The sequence below is a fragment of the Perca flavescens genome, chromosome 5 (assembly GCF_004354835.1).
Source record: "Perca flavescens isolate YP-PL-M2 chromosome 5, PFLA_1.0, whole genome shotgun sequence".
Lineage (NCBI taxonomy): Eukaryota > Metazoa > Chordata > Actinopteri > Perciformes > Percidae > Perca > Perca flavescens.
In genome coordinates, this window is record NC_041335.1 from 12991982 (window position 1) to 13007623 (window position 15642).

Consider the following 15642-nt stretch of genomic DNA (forward strand, 5'->3'; position numbering starts at 1 on the left):
TAAATATATTTAAGAAATAAAAACTATATCGATGACAAAAACAAAAAAACAACAATTATTGAACAGGATAATCACTTTACCCCTCTTAATACATCCATTCTTTACCCTCGTAGTAGATCAGTCATGTATAATTCCCTGAAAAATTATACTATAATAGTAAATTAATTTAGTAATGTATTTTAAACATTTGTAGTAGCATTTAAATGTTTTCAGTTACAAAGTTGTTGTTTAGTCAATCAGGGTGGTGCAGCGCTGTAATGTACCTCTTTATACAAGGGGGGAGTGTAGCATCCCACAACGTAAAACCCAATTTGGGAGTTCCTCTTTCTCATGTGTTGCCATGAGGCAGTGGAATGCCCTCCCCACGGAACATATTTTATGTACAAATTCTCACACCTTCTCATGCCTAACAAAGAGTTGGTTGTTGAGTAAACAAGTTTGCTCACATATATAGGATACTGTATTTATGTGTGTGTGTGTGTGTGTGTGTATGTGAGTGTGAATGTGTGTGTCTGTGTGTGTGTGTGTGTGTGTGTGTGTGTGTGTGTGTGTGTGTGTGTGTGTGTGTGTGTGTGTGTGTGTTTGTGTGTATCCTTGTATGAATGAATATCTGGAGTAGAATGTACTCTAATGTGCCTAAGCGGCTCCTGAATTTTTTTCAGTGTGCGTGCTGGGAGGGGAGAGAAAGAGAGAGTGAGTGGGCTGATGGCGCCCCTGTTTTTACTAAACAGTTTGTTCTTAATTACTATGCACATCATGTCATTTATATATAGTTTTGTAATATTTCTATTTAAAATTGTAAATTGTTTTGTTTTAAATTTGTCATACCTGCCCAGGGACTACAGGTGGAAATTAGCAATTGTTGCTATAACCTGGCCCAAGACATATTCTCTTGTTTAACAAGTTTAATGTTTATTTGTGCATTGTCCCTGTTTCAAATAAATCAATTTCCAATTCCAATTCCAATTATACAGGCTTTTTTTTTTTTTTTTTTTTTTCTAAAAAATGCTTTCCGCTGGTCAGGGGGTACTTGGCACGGATAATAATTCACAGAGGGTACATTATTGAAAAAAGTTTGAGAACCACTAACAGTATGCTTATCCTTACCTGATTGGTTTGGGCTGCTAAGGTAACGACTCTACTCGCTGTTTTTACTGAGGAGTGAATCACGTTTACCATAACAAATGTAACACCTCAATTTCACTGTTTTTTGACTCTCAAACTTAAAAAAACTCAAAAAAATGTAACAACACTATCAAACAGTACGGAGAAGAATAATGTATTTTTTTTCTTATATTATAACTTTGCATTAGAGAAGTTTATTTACCCCCATTCAAATGCATTTTAAATATACTAGCCTCTGCTGCCCTCTGCAGGGCAAATCAGGTGCTTATCTCTTACACTTTATAATATAAGAGTCTCCAGGTGCACCCTCGGTTCACAGAAGTGAAGTCTCCACACATCCATGGCATCGATGTATCTCACTCGTGGATGTATTAAGAGAACATCTCACTCTGTTAAACTTTCATCTGAAACTTCCTATTAAACAGTTGTTGTTGTTGTTGTTGTTGTTGTTTTTTTGTTTTTTTTTCTGGTGCAGTTTTACGTCAAAGTTTAGCGTCCTGTTTCCATAGCAACGGAGCAGCTCGACACCCGAGGATACGGATAGGTCTGTAAATTAACTTATTAATAGGCGTTAATTATCTGTAAATTAGCGACTAGCTTAATAACGTGTTTATGAACAGTAATGAGTACTACAAGTATCAGTAGTTGTATCAGTATCAGCAGTACCGACAGTATGAGATATCTGTAATAATATTACCACAACACCACCGCAGAGGAGCTAAGGTTAGGTTAGCTCCTCTGCTAGCTAGCTAGCTAAAGAACTGGAAGGAAACATCGTGTGTTTAAATGTCTTTTTAAACCCAAGAAGAACATTTCATTTAGATTTTTGACTGCATTTATTTCTAATATGCAGGTTGTTTGAGGCAGTTTTACACGCACACATACTTTGTCTTTATTTATGAACACTGATCAGCTCTCAGAAAAAAAGTTAAACTCACTGTTAGCTAGCTATATATTAGCTAACCTTAAATCTATTACAACTTTTAGAGGATTCAAAACGAGTCTGTTTTAATATTTCAAATCAAGTTACAGGTTGTTGTTTTTTTATATAGTTTTTTGTACTTAGCTACAGTAAAATATGTTTATTAACATCCTGTTGAAACGTGTTTGTGTTTTCGTATTATTCTCTGTGACAAATCATCTTGAGTGTTGACCGTTTTTTCATTCGGGTTTGGTTAATTTCACCATGGTTACTAGCTAATGTATCTCTATCTGTTTGTAGTATCATTCAGAAACTACTGTTGTGATTGGCTAATGTGAAACCGATTCTGTTTCACAAGAAAGACAACTTTATACCAGAAATGACAAAAAAAAAATCAGCCTCACAACTACTTCACTGTCACGTTCACTCCAGAGTGATAGAGAAATATCTCTAGGGCTCTAGTTCACTCTATAACTTTCCACAGGGCTACGCAAAAATGATGAAGAATATTGTTCTTTAAAGGTTTAGTTCACGCAAATTAAAAATAAGTAAGTAAAGTTTATTTATATAGCACTTTTCACAGATACAAATCACAAGGTGCATAACAATTCAATAAATAAAAGAAATAAGAATACAAAGGAAAACATAGGTACACAAAATCAGACAGCCATCAAAACCCTTGTCTTACTAAAAGTTTGAATAGCAGTCTTCAACTGCTTTTAAAAAAATATCAGCAGAATTTGAACAACGTAAAGAAAGCTGCAGTGCATTCCACAACCTGAGTGCCACTGCCTGAAATGATCCATCCCCTCTGATTTTAAAATGAGTGCGGGTGACCACTTACGAAAACGAAAAACAAAATAATTTCCTTCCTCAATCTGTCCAGTCAGTTTTATTTTACATGTTTGGAGATGCATAACAACAAAATATAATTCTATGCACTTCTTTGACAAACAAGCTCAACTAAAGGGCCACTTACTAGGGTTTTTTTTTTTTTTTTTTTTTTTTATCAATGGAAGGTGCTAGATCTGATGCCATGCAGCTGTTCATTTCATCAAAATCACTTTAAGGAATCCATGTGAACTAAAAAAAAAGACCTGTTATGCAGCTGGAAGCCAATAAGTGGACCTGGAGTTGGGATTGTTTCATCAAAGTATTTTAAGGTTAATAAAGGAACTTTTCTACTTCAGCAATTCTTCTTTTCCATGATCTTCCTTGTTAAACCAACATGTACTGCAAGACAATACTTCTTCCACCCGTGAGCAGTACTAACATTATTAATAACTGCTGTCCCACCACAGAAGACCGTCTTCACAGGAAACATGTCTTCACCCAGGGTGGGTGTGGTCAGAGACTCCATGTTGACCAGACCACTGCTCATCAAGGTAAACAAGACACTGCATGAATATAAAGAATCACTTTTTTTTAATTCCTGTCAAATCAAACATTCACGGGAAACATTTAAACATAACAAATAAGTCAACATACAAATATTCTGTAAATGCTGAGCAATTCCTGTTGAGTTTTGGAGGGCTTTTACTGTGAAGGAGCTTCAAGGCTTTTACTGTTAAGGAGCTGCAGTTAGTTAATCAGACTGTATTTATGCTAAAGTCACTTCCTGTAGCCAGTTGTGGATGATGCATCATACAATTTTAGTGATGTCATAATGAACTGTCCTTCAGTCGACTGTCGATAATCTGCTGCGTGTAAAACCTCCTGATGAACACTAGATGGCAGTACAGAGACAGACTGGGGGTGGGCCTGGGGCCAACGATGAGCTGCTGGGCCCCCAGTGATCCCCTCTTCTCTCAATGTAGTATGAAGAGTTTAAATTAAAATATATGTAAGCACTTTATACGGAAATAAGTATAAAGGGGCCCCTTCAGGTCGGTGGCTTCCAAGCAGAGCTTATTAAACTGGATTTTGCTTCCTTACTTCCAGGCAGCTGCTGGTTTCAGTGTAAAAATAAACCAACTTAGAGTCCAGAGAGACATCAGTCTATCTGTATTACAGTTTGAGATCAGAGAATGTTTGGAAAATTCCCCATGGTGGTGCATTCAAGGACATTCTGAAGGAAATAAACACATTCACATCATCCTGTTCACAAGATGTTTTTTTTCTGTTTCAGTCTATCTTTATTACAGTTTGAGATCAGAGAATGTTTGGAAAATTCCCCATGTTGGTGCATTCAAGGACGTTCTGAGGGAAATAAACACATTCACATCATCCTGTTCACAAGATGTTTTTCTGCTTGTGTTTCTGACAGCAGAGATCATGGAGGCAAAACTTTCTTTGGACGTAAAAGAGTCCCTGAATGCACCACTGATGAGGGTTTAAAATATTCTCCATCATAGAGTGAAGGAAAAAAAGACCTGCAAATTTCAAGTCTGAATGTTGTTGTTTTTTTTTTACAGAAATGAAGTGAAACTAGGACAGTGTGAAGCTACTAATGATATTTATATGTGATGATGATGATGATGATGATGATGATGATGGTGGTGATGTCCTTCCTCCTGTGTGCAGGCATCTTTGGGTCAGACCAGGTCCAGAGGTCTGTCAGTTCCTGGTCCAGAGTTCACTTTTGGAACCAGCAACTTGATCAGAGATGGAGGCGTGTCCGAGGGTAAGCCCCAAACACTGTGAACAACAACAACAAAGACTGTCAGCACATAGCATGTAGTATTAGCATGTAGCATTTAACACTCATACTGGGCCACACTGTGTCTAAAGGGAGAGTTTGGATATTTTAAAGTAGGGTTGAATGAGGTACTTATCCATAGCCGATTAGATGGCGAGTAGATGGCGGTCAGCACGCCCCCTGTTTGGAGAAGCAGCCAGGAGTACCGACACAGAAGCTAACAAATGTTTTGCTGTGGACAGGGGCAGCATTTAAATGTATTTTAGAAACCTGAAAAAAATTTCACCGCTTTACCTTGCCATTAGCCAGCCCTTTACGACGGGGAACTTCAGCTGTTATCTATGCTCTCTTCAAAGCCACCAGACCCCTTTGACAAAAACTGTCATTTTACCTCGCAGATAACACAAGTTGCTTGTCTAACGCTGCCTCAATTGGTTTGTTAGTTCCTCACCCTTTAAAACACCAAAAGTCACATAATAACACTAACCGATCACCATGTGCACAGGTATCAAGATCAAAATATCAAAGCAAACTGATAGCATTAGCATGTTGTTAGTGGTAAGTAGAACCTAAATAAACACATTAGCAACATGTTTGAAACTTTCCAAAACACAATGCTCAGGATAATGTATGCTGCTGCTGTGTGTGTGTGTGTGTGTGTGTGTGTGTGTGTGTGTGTGTGTGTGTGTGTGTGTGTGTGTGTGTGTGTGTGTGTGTGTGTGTGTGTGTGTTTGTTTGTTTGTGTGTGCGTGTGTGTGTGTGTGTGTGTGTGTGTGTGTGTGTGTGTGCATGTGTGTGTGTGTGTGTGTGTGTGTAAGGTTTAGCATCGGTCAGCTGTCACAAATTATTTGAATGAAGGAAACATGCCTTCAGGCAACAATCACTGCTGTCACTCAGACACACACACACACACACACACACACACACACACACACACACACACACACACACACACACACACACACACACACACACACACACACACACACACACACACACACACACAGAGATCTCTGTTGTTGTACCTCTATCTTTGTGTGGACATCTCAGACTTGGTTTTATTTAATTCTTTTTTTAAATTAATACTCCTGTTGGTTTAGGAATCACTGTCTGGTTTATTTTTGATCTGCTGCTCCGTTTGAAGTCTGAACCAGACCTCTCAGATGCTTCTGGGTCTGGTCTCAAATAGTTCTGGTTTAGGTCTGCTTCTTGTCCCCAGAGTGTAAACTAAACCTGGAGAAGCAGCTATCCATTTGTATGCTTCACATATCTGAAAAAAACCCCCAGAAACCTTGAGATCTTAAATAATAAAATGGTTAATAATTAAAAAATAATAAACATATAGTGTTTGTTCAATTCAATTCAATTTTATTTATAGTATCAAATCATAACAGAGTTATCTCGAGACACTTAACAGATAGAGTCGGTCTAGACCACACTCTATAAATTCCAAAGCCTCAACAATTACAGTAATTCCCTTAAGAGCAAGCAGTGGCTGTTGCGACAGTGGCGAGGAAAAACTCCCTTTTAGGAAGAAACCTCGGCAGACCCAGACTCTTGGTAGGCAGTGTCTGACGGGGCCGGTTGGGGGTGTGATGAACAATGGCAAATAATAGTCACATTAAAGATAATGGAACAGTGACTTTGAAGGTAGTCGTGGAAGTTCATGTCATAGCAGGGCACATCGTGTCATACTGAGTAGTGCAGTCTCCTATACCGGATCCTGACTACTCTGTGCGTATGAACATCACAGCAGGGTGTTGCGGATGTAACGTGGCGCTGCAGAGCATGGGTGTTCAGCTTCATTTCATTGTTTGTAATGTTTTTCCTCATATTTATAGTTATTTATTAACTTTGCCTTAATTAAGCCTTTGAATGTTGTATTAAATTGAAATTTTAGGTTTAAGTTAGGTACAAAAAGGTGCGTGTGCAGGTTTTGACTGTCGATGATCACGACAATATTTATCTGTTTGGCTTGTTTTTTATGTCCATATAAAATATTCCTGATGAACCTTTAACGCAAAAAGAAGAATTTTTTTATTTAGGCATTCAACAACTCCCGTAAAACTTGCAGCGAGGCCTTCTGGGAGTTGTAGTTTCTGAGCATTGTCCCTGTGTCATGTCAGTTCTGTCCAGTTGGAGGGTTCAGTCCAGACGTGGACAGTCTGCTCCTCATCAACCGCTCATTACGGACTTTGTGTCTCTGAACCGGGACGCAGTGAAGTCAGGTCTGGTGACGGCCAAAGAGCTGAGTCAGTACCGGGCTCAGAGGGGCGAGGCCAGGAGCAAGATTCCCGCCCCCAAACAGAAGGAGGGCAGGGCTTCACGGCACCCGACGGTGCCTGACATCACGTTTGGAGTCACATCCAGGTCAGAAAAACAACCACAAAGCTGATTATTGATTATTGAATGAGGCTGATTGACTTACCGCTGAGTGATCTGTCCATCAGGGTGTCGTCTCCTCTGTCAGACCTCCTCTCTCATGAGTATGCTCGCCGCTGGATGGACGAACAGCTGAGCAGGAATCAAACCAGCAACCACAAACAGCTGCAGAGGGTGAGAGCTTGTGGTCCGAGTCAATGGTCATCATCCTTAAGAGAACAGTGTGATGTCATTGTAATTTACTTACAGTATTTGAACAGGGACAGTGCAGAAAAAACATTAATAGATGTCTTGTGCTAGGTTGTAGCAAATTGCTAGTTCCCTGGCCCTGTCACCATCTTGTGGAGACCAGTGAGGTGTCTTTGGAGAGTTTGAAACTGATTTTAGACATAAAGTTGGGTTGTTGAAGAAGTCCCGCACATTGTCCATTACGCATGCAAATACTTTATTTCACAACGTTTCGGTAACACGGACCTTACTCAGGTGAATTTGTTTAGACATGAAGTTTGGTGTCAGAATGTGTGTGTGTGTGTGTGTGTGTGTGTGTGTGTGTGTGTGTGTGTGTGTGTGTGTGTGTGTGTGTGTGTGTGTGTGTGTGTGTGCGCGTGTGTGCAGATAAAACCAGGATGTATTCCCGACACAAGGACCAGCCTGCTGAGGAGGAGCAAAGCTCTGCCCGTCACACAGACGCCATTCAAGCTGCCCTGCTTCATACAGGTAAGAACTTCCTGTTTCTGTCCAGGTATCTTTTATTAAAGCTGTAATAATCTTTTTTGTGTGTGTGTGTGTGTGTGTGTAATGGTAAAGTGCCTCTGATAGTGATGAATTGTCTCTATCTCTGCAGCTTTTTAGCCTCTTTTAGCTTCTAGTTTTGGTTTTGCCTGCCTGGTTCAATCTCTTTTCAGAATAAAAATCTGATAAACCCACTGTGTACTTCCTGCTCAGCAGCGAACAGCAGACAGACACAGTTAGAGACTAGCTGGTGAACATACAATAGCAGCTGGAGAGACAGATATTTCCCTAAGGAGTTGGTAGAGACAAAAAAACAGAGAAAGAATATTGGACACAAACACGAAGTTAGCATCAACTACTTTATAAGCTAATAATATGTCAGATGTTGTTTTTTACAAAAAAAAATTAATTGACTCCTTATCAGGCTGCTCCGGCTCTGGACACCTTCAGGGACCAGGACGCTCGTCTCCGGGCGGTCAGGGCTCATCAGTCAGACTCTGTGTCCAGGAGAGGAGTTCAGGGTCTGGGGACGTACAGTCTGGACTGAACTGAGGAGGAAACATGTTCAACCTTAATTCAAATAAAAAAGAAAAAGCATCATAAATCTGTGTGTTGTTCTTCCATCCACATCTGATTCCACCAAAACACAACATGTGGTAGGATCAACCCCCAGGGCTCTTATGGCAAGCTGTTTTAACATTTCATCGAACCACACTCCTATCTGTAATTACATTTCAGATATTCATAATAGCATTTCTCCTAGTCAAAATGATATTCTCAATAGTCAGAATGGAAATTAAAGACAATAACATTCTTACTAGTTAAAGTTTCAATATATCTATAACTTTGATTGTACTAGTCAAAACTAAATTCAGGATTTAGAATCCTTAAAAAGTACAAATGGCCATTTTAACATTTAATAGCTAGACTGGATATATTGCAGATATTTGTAATTCAATTATTCCAAGTCAAAAAGAACATTTAAGATATCCGCAATAATATTCTTCCAGGTGAATTGACATCATCACGTGTATTCTATTGCAAGTATCCAGAGCAGAGAATGCACATTATAGCTATCAGTCACAATAACTGGTCTTTAACACACACACACACACACACACACACACACACACACACACACACACATTCAGCTGGAGGAGGAACTCTATCTCCCTCTCCATGGTGCTGAAGAAATAAACTGCTTATCGATTCTCCATCTGGATCAATAATCTTCACTCAGCAATCAAACAGTTTGGGCTTTTCTTTTGTGAATCTGTTTTTTTTTAACTTATTGAATTTCAAAAGGAAAATGATGTCACAATCAAACTAATATTTGAAGTCGTACGTCATCTTCCGCTGCTGGACTCTGCTGTCTCTACTGTAATGTGTCTGCACACCTGAGTGCACAACTCACCTGAGTCAGGACGGAGATGGAGGTTTCGGCCTCCCGCTGCTCCAGGTTCCGCATCGACTCTCTGCTCTCCCTCAGGCCGGCGGGCGCGCTCCTCTCCCGGGCAGACCCTCCGGAGCTCAGCCCGGTCAGCAGCAGCGGCTGCTCGGCGCCTCCTTCCCCGCAAAGAAAGCCGGTTCCACGGCTGGAGTCTGTGTTGCTGCCCGGTCATCTGCAGCAGTTCCAGCCCCGCACCGTCAGCTCCTCTTTCCTTATCCGGGACATCTTAGGGGACTGCCGGCCATACTCTGATCCGGATCTGGTCGACTCTGACCCGGGACAGGTCTACCCTGACCCGGGACAGCCGGAGCTAGAAGCCGAGCCATTCCAGTCTGGACCGGAAGAAGATTATCAGGACAAAAGTCACAGCAGCTTCTCTTCTGACAGTGAATCCAGAGGTAAGAGACCAGAAAAATCATACAATTACAGAAAAACAACAAAATAAGAAAACATATTAGTTTACGTTCACATGACCCAATACAATCTTCGGAGAAGTTCATAATTTTAATGTAAAAAAAAAAAAGACAATTTAGTGGTTTTATCTGTTTTATCCGATTTTTAATCATAATCTGAAATAAAAAAAAAGGTTTGTTTATGTGACCAGAAAACATTTGAGACGATAGTGAATATGAAGCCGTTATAATTAATATGATATGCGGCAATTTCTAAGAAAAGTTTTCGGTTTCAGGATTCAGATGATTTAATAGCTTATTAAAAACACTGGAGTCCAATATGAAGCATGTTTTTAGGTTATTTGTAGAAAATAAATAAATAAGAGTTTGTAAATCAACTCCGATCCGCCGCTGAAGGAGAATTGATTTATTATTTTATAAATCTCTTATTTCATTTCGTTTTGAGCTTCCTGATTTGCCTCATTTATTATTAACAACAACAACAACTTATAATAATAAGCGGTAATAGTTTGATGTTATTGGCAAATATCTAACCATATGTCATAAAGCCATTCATCCTCCTTCATGTTATCATTATGCATTCAGCTCAAAGTTAAAATGACACATTTAAATTTAGTTCTTTTAGTTGTTTTAAAATTTGGATCAAATAACTTTTTTTTTTTTTTTTTTTTTTTTATGTAGGTTGTTTTAAATTTCCAGCAGCTCTGCTGTTTTTTTTTTATACAAAGCCGTCTGCACTAAATTAATTGTAAACTATAAATAAAAATAAATTCATCTAATTTTATTTATTCCGCTGCTGCCTTTGAAGGTTTTATTAAGGAGGCCAATTAAGGACAAAAATGTCGGAGTTGCTCATTAATTATTAATCAGAATGTGTCACTGAAAGACGGTATTTTCTCTGAACTACATCAGATTCACTTTCATGTCACATTTCAAGCCTTGTATCACGATATGAAAAAAGGGACAATGCAATGCTATCATTATTAAAATAAACCATTTATAAAATATCACCGTCTTCAAATGAATTCTGGAGCTTTACAGCTCTTAAACAAAGCAGCTGTTTATCATCATAGCACTGTTTGACATCACAGTTAGTGTGTTTTTATAGGCTATTTTATGTTTAATGAGGTTTTTATGAAACAGAAATAAGAAGTTTTGATCTGAATGAATCCAACTGAAATACTGATGATGAATTAATAATGAAAGTATATGATGATGATAATGATGAATGTAAATGTGGCACTGTCTCCTCGGACCTCACAGGGAGATATTAGCAACGACTCTGAGGTGACGGCTTCTATCTTTCAGTCTTCAGAATCAAATCTATTAAACAATTCCACCAAAACAAAGTGAGACAGCAGCTTCTCTTCTTTTAGTCTAAAACACAACTTGAACCCTGTCTCTAATAGGACCTGAAATCAAGACTGGATTAAACCACCAGGTGGGCACACTGACCACCCTCCCCCTGGGGCTTTTGGGAACCTTGAGGTCTGGGACCCAGGTTGCCAAAAAAAAAAAAAAAAAAAGGATGGCTGTTTTAGCCGTTAAACCCAGGTTGCAGTTAAAATGTCAGTCTCATTCAGTTCAGTGTGACAGCAAACCTAAACAGACCACAACGAGATTTGATTAAAGTCCAAATGTTTCCATAATATTTATTTGTCTCTATACGACCAACTCATTTAAGAATATTTACTGAATGTCTTCAGTCACATTCTATCAGTAATAATAAACTGCAGGACTGAGGGGTCTGATGGGATGTCATTTCCACCTGTCGATCACGCAGTGCAGAGCGGGGCCTCGGACCCTGTGATGGATCGTCTGAAGAAACCTCGTAAAGCTCGGACGGCGTTCAGCGACCAGCAGCTGTCGAGGCTCGAGAGGAGCTTCCAGAAACAGAAGTACCTGAGTGTCCAGGACCGCATGGAGCTGGCTGCTGCACTGCAGCTCAGCGACACCCAGGTCAAGACCTGGTACCAGAACAGGAGGTAATACATACAAGTATCATAGAAATACACAAGACCTGGTACCAGAACAGGAGGTAATACATACAAGTATCATAGAAATACACAAGACCTGGTACCAGAACAGGAGGTAATACATACAAGTATCATAGAAATACACAAGACCTGGTACCAGAACAGGAGGTAATACACAAGACCTGGTACCAGAACAGGAGGTAATACATACAAGTATCATAGAAATACACAAGACCTGGTACCAGAACAGGAGGTAATAAATACAAGTATCATAGAAATACACAAGACCTGGTACCACAACAGGAGGTAATACATACAAGTATCATAGAAATACACAAGACCTGGTACCAGAACAGGAGGTAATACATACAAGTATCATAGAAATACACAAGACCTGGTACCAGAACAGGAGGTAATACATACAAGTATCATAGAAATACACAAGACCTGGTACCAGAACAGGAGGTAATACATACAAGTATCATAGAAATACACAAGACCTGGTACCAGAACAGGAGGTAATACATACAAGTATCATAGAAATACACAAGACCTGGTACCAGAACAGGAGGTAATACATACAAGTATCATAGAAATACACAAGACCTGGTACCAGAACAGGAGGTAATACATACAAGTAGCATAGAAATACACAAGACCTGGTACCAGAACAGGAGGTAATACATACAAGTAGCATAGAAATACACAAGACCTGGTACCAGAACAGGAGGTAATACATACAAGTATCATAGAAATACACAAGACCTGGTACCAGAACAGGAGGTAATACATACAAGTATTATAGAAATACACAAGACCTGGTACCAGAACAGGAGGTAATACATACAAGTAGCATAGAAATACACAAGACCTGGTACCAGAACAGGAGGTAATACATACAAGTATCATAGAAATACACAAGACCTGGTACCAGAACAGGAGGTAATACATACAAGTATCATAGAAATACACAAGACCTGGTACCAGAACAGGAGTTAATACATACAAGTAGCATAGAAATACACAAGACCTGGTACCAGAACAGGAGGTAATACATACAAGTAGCATAGAAATACACAAGACCTGGTACCAGAACAGGAGGTAATACATACAAGTAGCATAGAAATACACAAGACCTGGTACCAGAACAGGAGGTAATACATACAAGTAGCATAGAAATACACAAGACCTGGTACCAGAACAGGAGGTAATACATACAAGTATCATAGAAATACACAAGACCCGGTACCAGAACAGGAGGTAATACATACAAGTAGCATAGAAATACACAAGACCTGGTACCAGAACAGGAGTTAATACATACAAGTAGCATAGAAATACACAAGACCTGGTACCAGAACAGGAGGTAATACATACAAGTATCATAGAAATACACAAGACCTGGTACCAGAACAGGAGGTAATACATACAAGTATCATAGAAATACACAAGACCTGGTACCAGAACAGGAGGTAATACATACAAGTATCATAGAAATACACAAGACCTGGTACCAGAACAGGAGTTAATACATACAAGTATCATAGAAATACACAAGACCTGGTACCAGAACAGGAGTTAATACATACAAGTAGCATAGAAATACACAAGACCTGGTACCAGAACAGGAGGTAATACATACAAGTATCATAGAAATACACAAGACCTGGTACCAGAACAGGAGGTAATACATACAAGTATCATAGAAATACACAAGACCTGGTACCAGAACAGGAGTTAATACATACAAGTAGCATAGAAATACACAAGACCTGGTACCAGAACAGGAGGTAATACAAGTATCATAGAAGGTTGGACAGATAATCAGACAATGGACCTCTGAGCACAAACGTGTGATAGCCCCCCCCCCCCTACATATGAATAAGACCCCAAGAGTGAAAGGGACATGGCTGACTCGTTTGGGGTCATTTTGTGTTTCTTTGTGGTTGTTTTATGTCTCCTTGTATGGATGTGTCTCTCTGTGGTTGTTTTGTGTCTCTTTGTGCTCATTTTGTGTCTCTTTGTGGTTTGTTAGTCTTTTTGTGTTGGTTTCGTCTCTCTTTGTGGTCGTTTTGTGTGTCTTTGTAGTTGGTTTGTGTCCGTTTGTGTTTGTTTTGTCTCTCTTTGTGGCCATTTTGTGTCTTTTTGTGATCATACAGTATCACAGAAACATACCACAACAGGAGGTAATTTATAGAAATATATTTAAGAAAATAATGTCACATCGAGGTCCATTCAGTAGCTGATCTTCTTTAGTATATGTTAAAGCCAAAAATCAGAAATCTCAATAATATACCCAATAACTGTATAAGATTTAGTACCAAAACAGTAGTTTAACTTTCGTGAAAAATATGAATGAATGAATGAAACAAGAGAGTAAAATATTATGAACAAATATTATTTTAGTATTAAAACAAAAAAAAAAAAAAAATATATATATATATATATATATTTCCTGCTTTAACAATTGTTTTAGTTGAGTCTGTCTGTCTGAGTTCAGTATCACTGTAGACAGACACATGTGAGACATCTTCTGATTAATAATGAACGCTGTGGGATCTATAATTCAGCAGTGTGTGCTCTAATTAATGATTAATAATTCATGCAGAAACAAATCTGGAGCTTTTAGTGCAGAATCAAAGAGAGCAGGAGGAGCGTACAGAACTGATTATTTATTGATTTATTTGTATTGTTCCATGCGCTCTGAGAATCCTTTACTGTGATTGGCTGGAGGTCTAAATGAACCATCAATTGTACAATTTAGGTTGGACGTGCTTGACTTTATTCAGTTGTTATTTTTTGGCTTACTTTTGTTTTTCCTTCAAAGAAAAATAAGTTTTTATTTGGTATTTTTGATTATAAGAAGGAACTTCTTATAGCCTAATAACTTTTTAATAAACATTTTATAGTAAATCTTATTTTTTTTATGTTGACTTCTAGGTAAAAATTTAAGCTAATTTTATCTTGCGGCACAATATAACTTGTGTGTGTGTGAAATGTGTGCACAAAACTAACTTGCACAGATGATAACTTGTGAAAATAACTAAAGAAATAACTTGTACGAACAAGTTAAGAAGAAATCTTCAGGGCTCAGCACAATGTGTTTTACACCAAATACACTTCTAATGTTCTTGGTATATTGTTGTAATTCTAAACATTACTATGAACATGTTGTAAATCTGTTTCCTCCGACACGACAGAACCAAGTGGAAGCGTCAGTCAGCTGTTGGTTTGGAGCTGCTGGCTGAAGCCGGCAGGATGTTCCTGCCCACGCACTACCTGTACCCTCCTGCCCCGCCCACACTGGACCTATACCTGTACCGAAGCCACGCCCCCCCCACCACCACCCCCCCCCAGCCCCGCCCCTGCTGCCTCGCGTGCTGACCCACACGGATCCACACCCGCGCTGACACCAGCACACTGGGAGGACTGGTTCCTACAGGACGACATACAGGAACCAAAGAACTCATTCATGTTAATGGAGATAGAATTCTTTACTTTAGATTGGGTGTCAAACTCCTTTTAGCTCATGGACAATGTAGTCCATCATTTGATCTCAAGTGGGCCAGACCAGTAAACCTCTCCAGCATGATCAGAAACTATCTCTGCCACAGAGTTTCTTGTCAGCTTGAGGTTGGCAAAAGCAAGTTGCTTCTGCTGCAACAGCGTTCTAAGGCCCAATGTAGGAAAAACAAATAATGTTACAGATCCGGGAGAGAGGGGTAATATTCGGAGAAAAAAAACTCAGAATTTCTAAGATTAAAGTCGTAAATTTACAGAAAAAGCAGTTGGATATTTTCTCAGATTAAAGTGGTACATTTGGAATTGGAATTAATTACTTGTCTGCAATTTTCACACTTTGCAAAGTCATCCGGTGGGCCTGATTGGACCATTGGCGGGCCAGTTCTGGCCCACGGGCCGTACGTTTGACACCCCTGGATTAAAAGAATAAAGTTAAGGAGACTTTTATTAAACCTCGCTCACGGTTCTGCTTTTGTTTCACG

General features: G+C 39.2%; 2 protein-coding genes and 1 long non-coding RNA gene across 6 annotated transcripts; 2 read left to right on the plus strand and 1 right to left on the minus strand.

Annotated features, from left to right (window-relative positions):
• The first annotated feature begins 1583 nt into the window (after window positions 1–1583).
• cfap77 (cilia and flagella associated protein 77) lies at window positions 1584–8403 on the plus strand. Of its 2 annotated transcripts, XM_028579109.1 has the most exons (8): window positions 1635–1669; window positions 3067–3210; window positions 3349–3432; window positions 4571–4670; window positions 6812–7055; window positions 7136–7241; window positions 7683–7784; window positions 8224–8403. In XM_028579109.1, exons 3-8 carry the CDS (start codon window positions 3370–3372, stop codon window positions 8344–8346), a joined length of 738 nt encoding a protein of 245 aa, XP_028434910.1. In that variant the 5' UTR covers window positions 1635–1669; window positions 3067–3210; window positions 3349–3369; the 3' UTR covers window positions 8347–8403. The 2 variants fall into 2 exon arrangements, with proteins under 2 accessions (XP_028434909.1, XP_028434910.1); XM_028579108.1 differs by lacking the exon at window positions 3067–3210 and having other exon boundaries at window positions 1584–1669.
• An 826-nt stretch (window positions 8404–9229) lies between these two features.
• Window positions 9230–10493, plus strand: barhl1a (BarH-like homeobox 1a). The gene is made up of 2 exons (XM_028577792.1): window positions 9230–9647; window positions 10471–10493. The coding sequence occupies exons 1-2, from the start codon at window positions 9230–9232 to the stop codon at window positions 10491–10493; spliced, it is 441 nt and encodes a 146-aa protein (XP_028433593.1).
• A 795-nt stretch (window positions 10494–11288) lies between these two features.
• LOC114556212 (uncharacterized) lies at window positions 11289–13480 on the minus strand. Of its 3 annotated transcripts, none has more exons than XR_003692652.1 (2): window positions 13146–13480; window positions 11289–11788 (listed from the first exon to the last, which is right to left on the minus strand). It is a non-coding gene; the product is annotated as an uncharacterized LOC114556212 (long non-coding RNA). The 3 variants fall into 3 exon arrangements; XR_003692650.1 differs by having other exon boundaries at window positions 12775–13480; XR_003692651.1 differs by lacking the exon at window positions 13146–13480 and adding an exon at window positions 11821–11900.
• Window positions 13481–15642: the final 2162 nt, after the last annotated feature.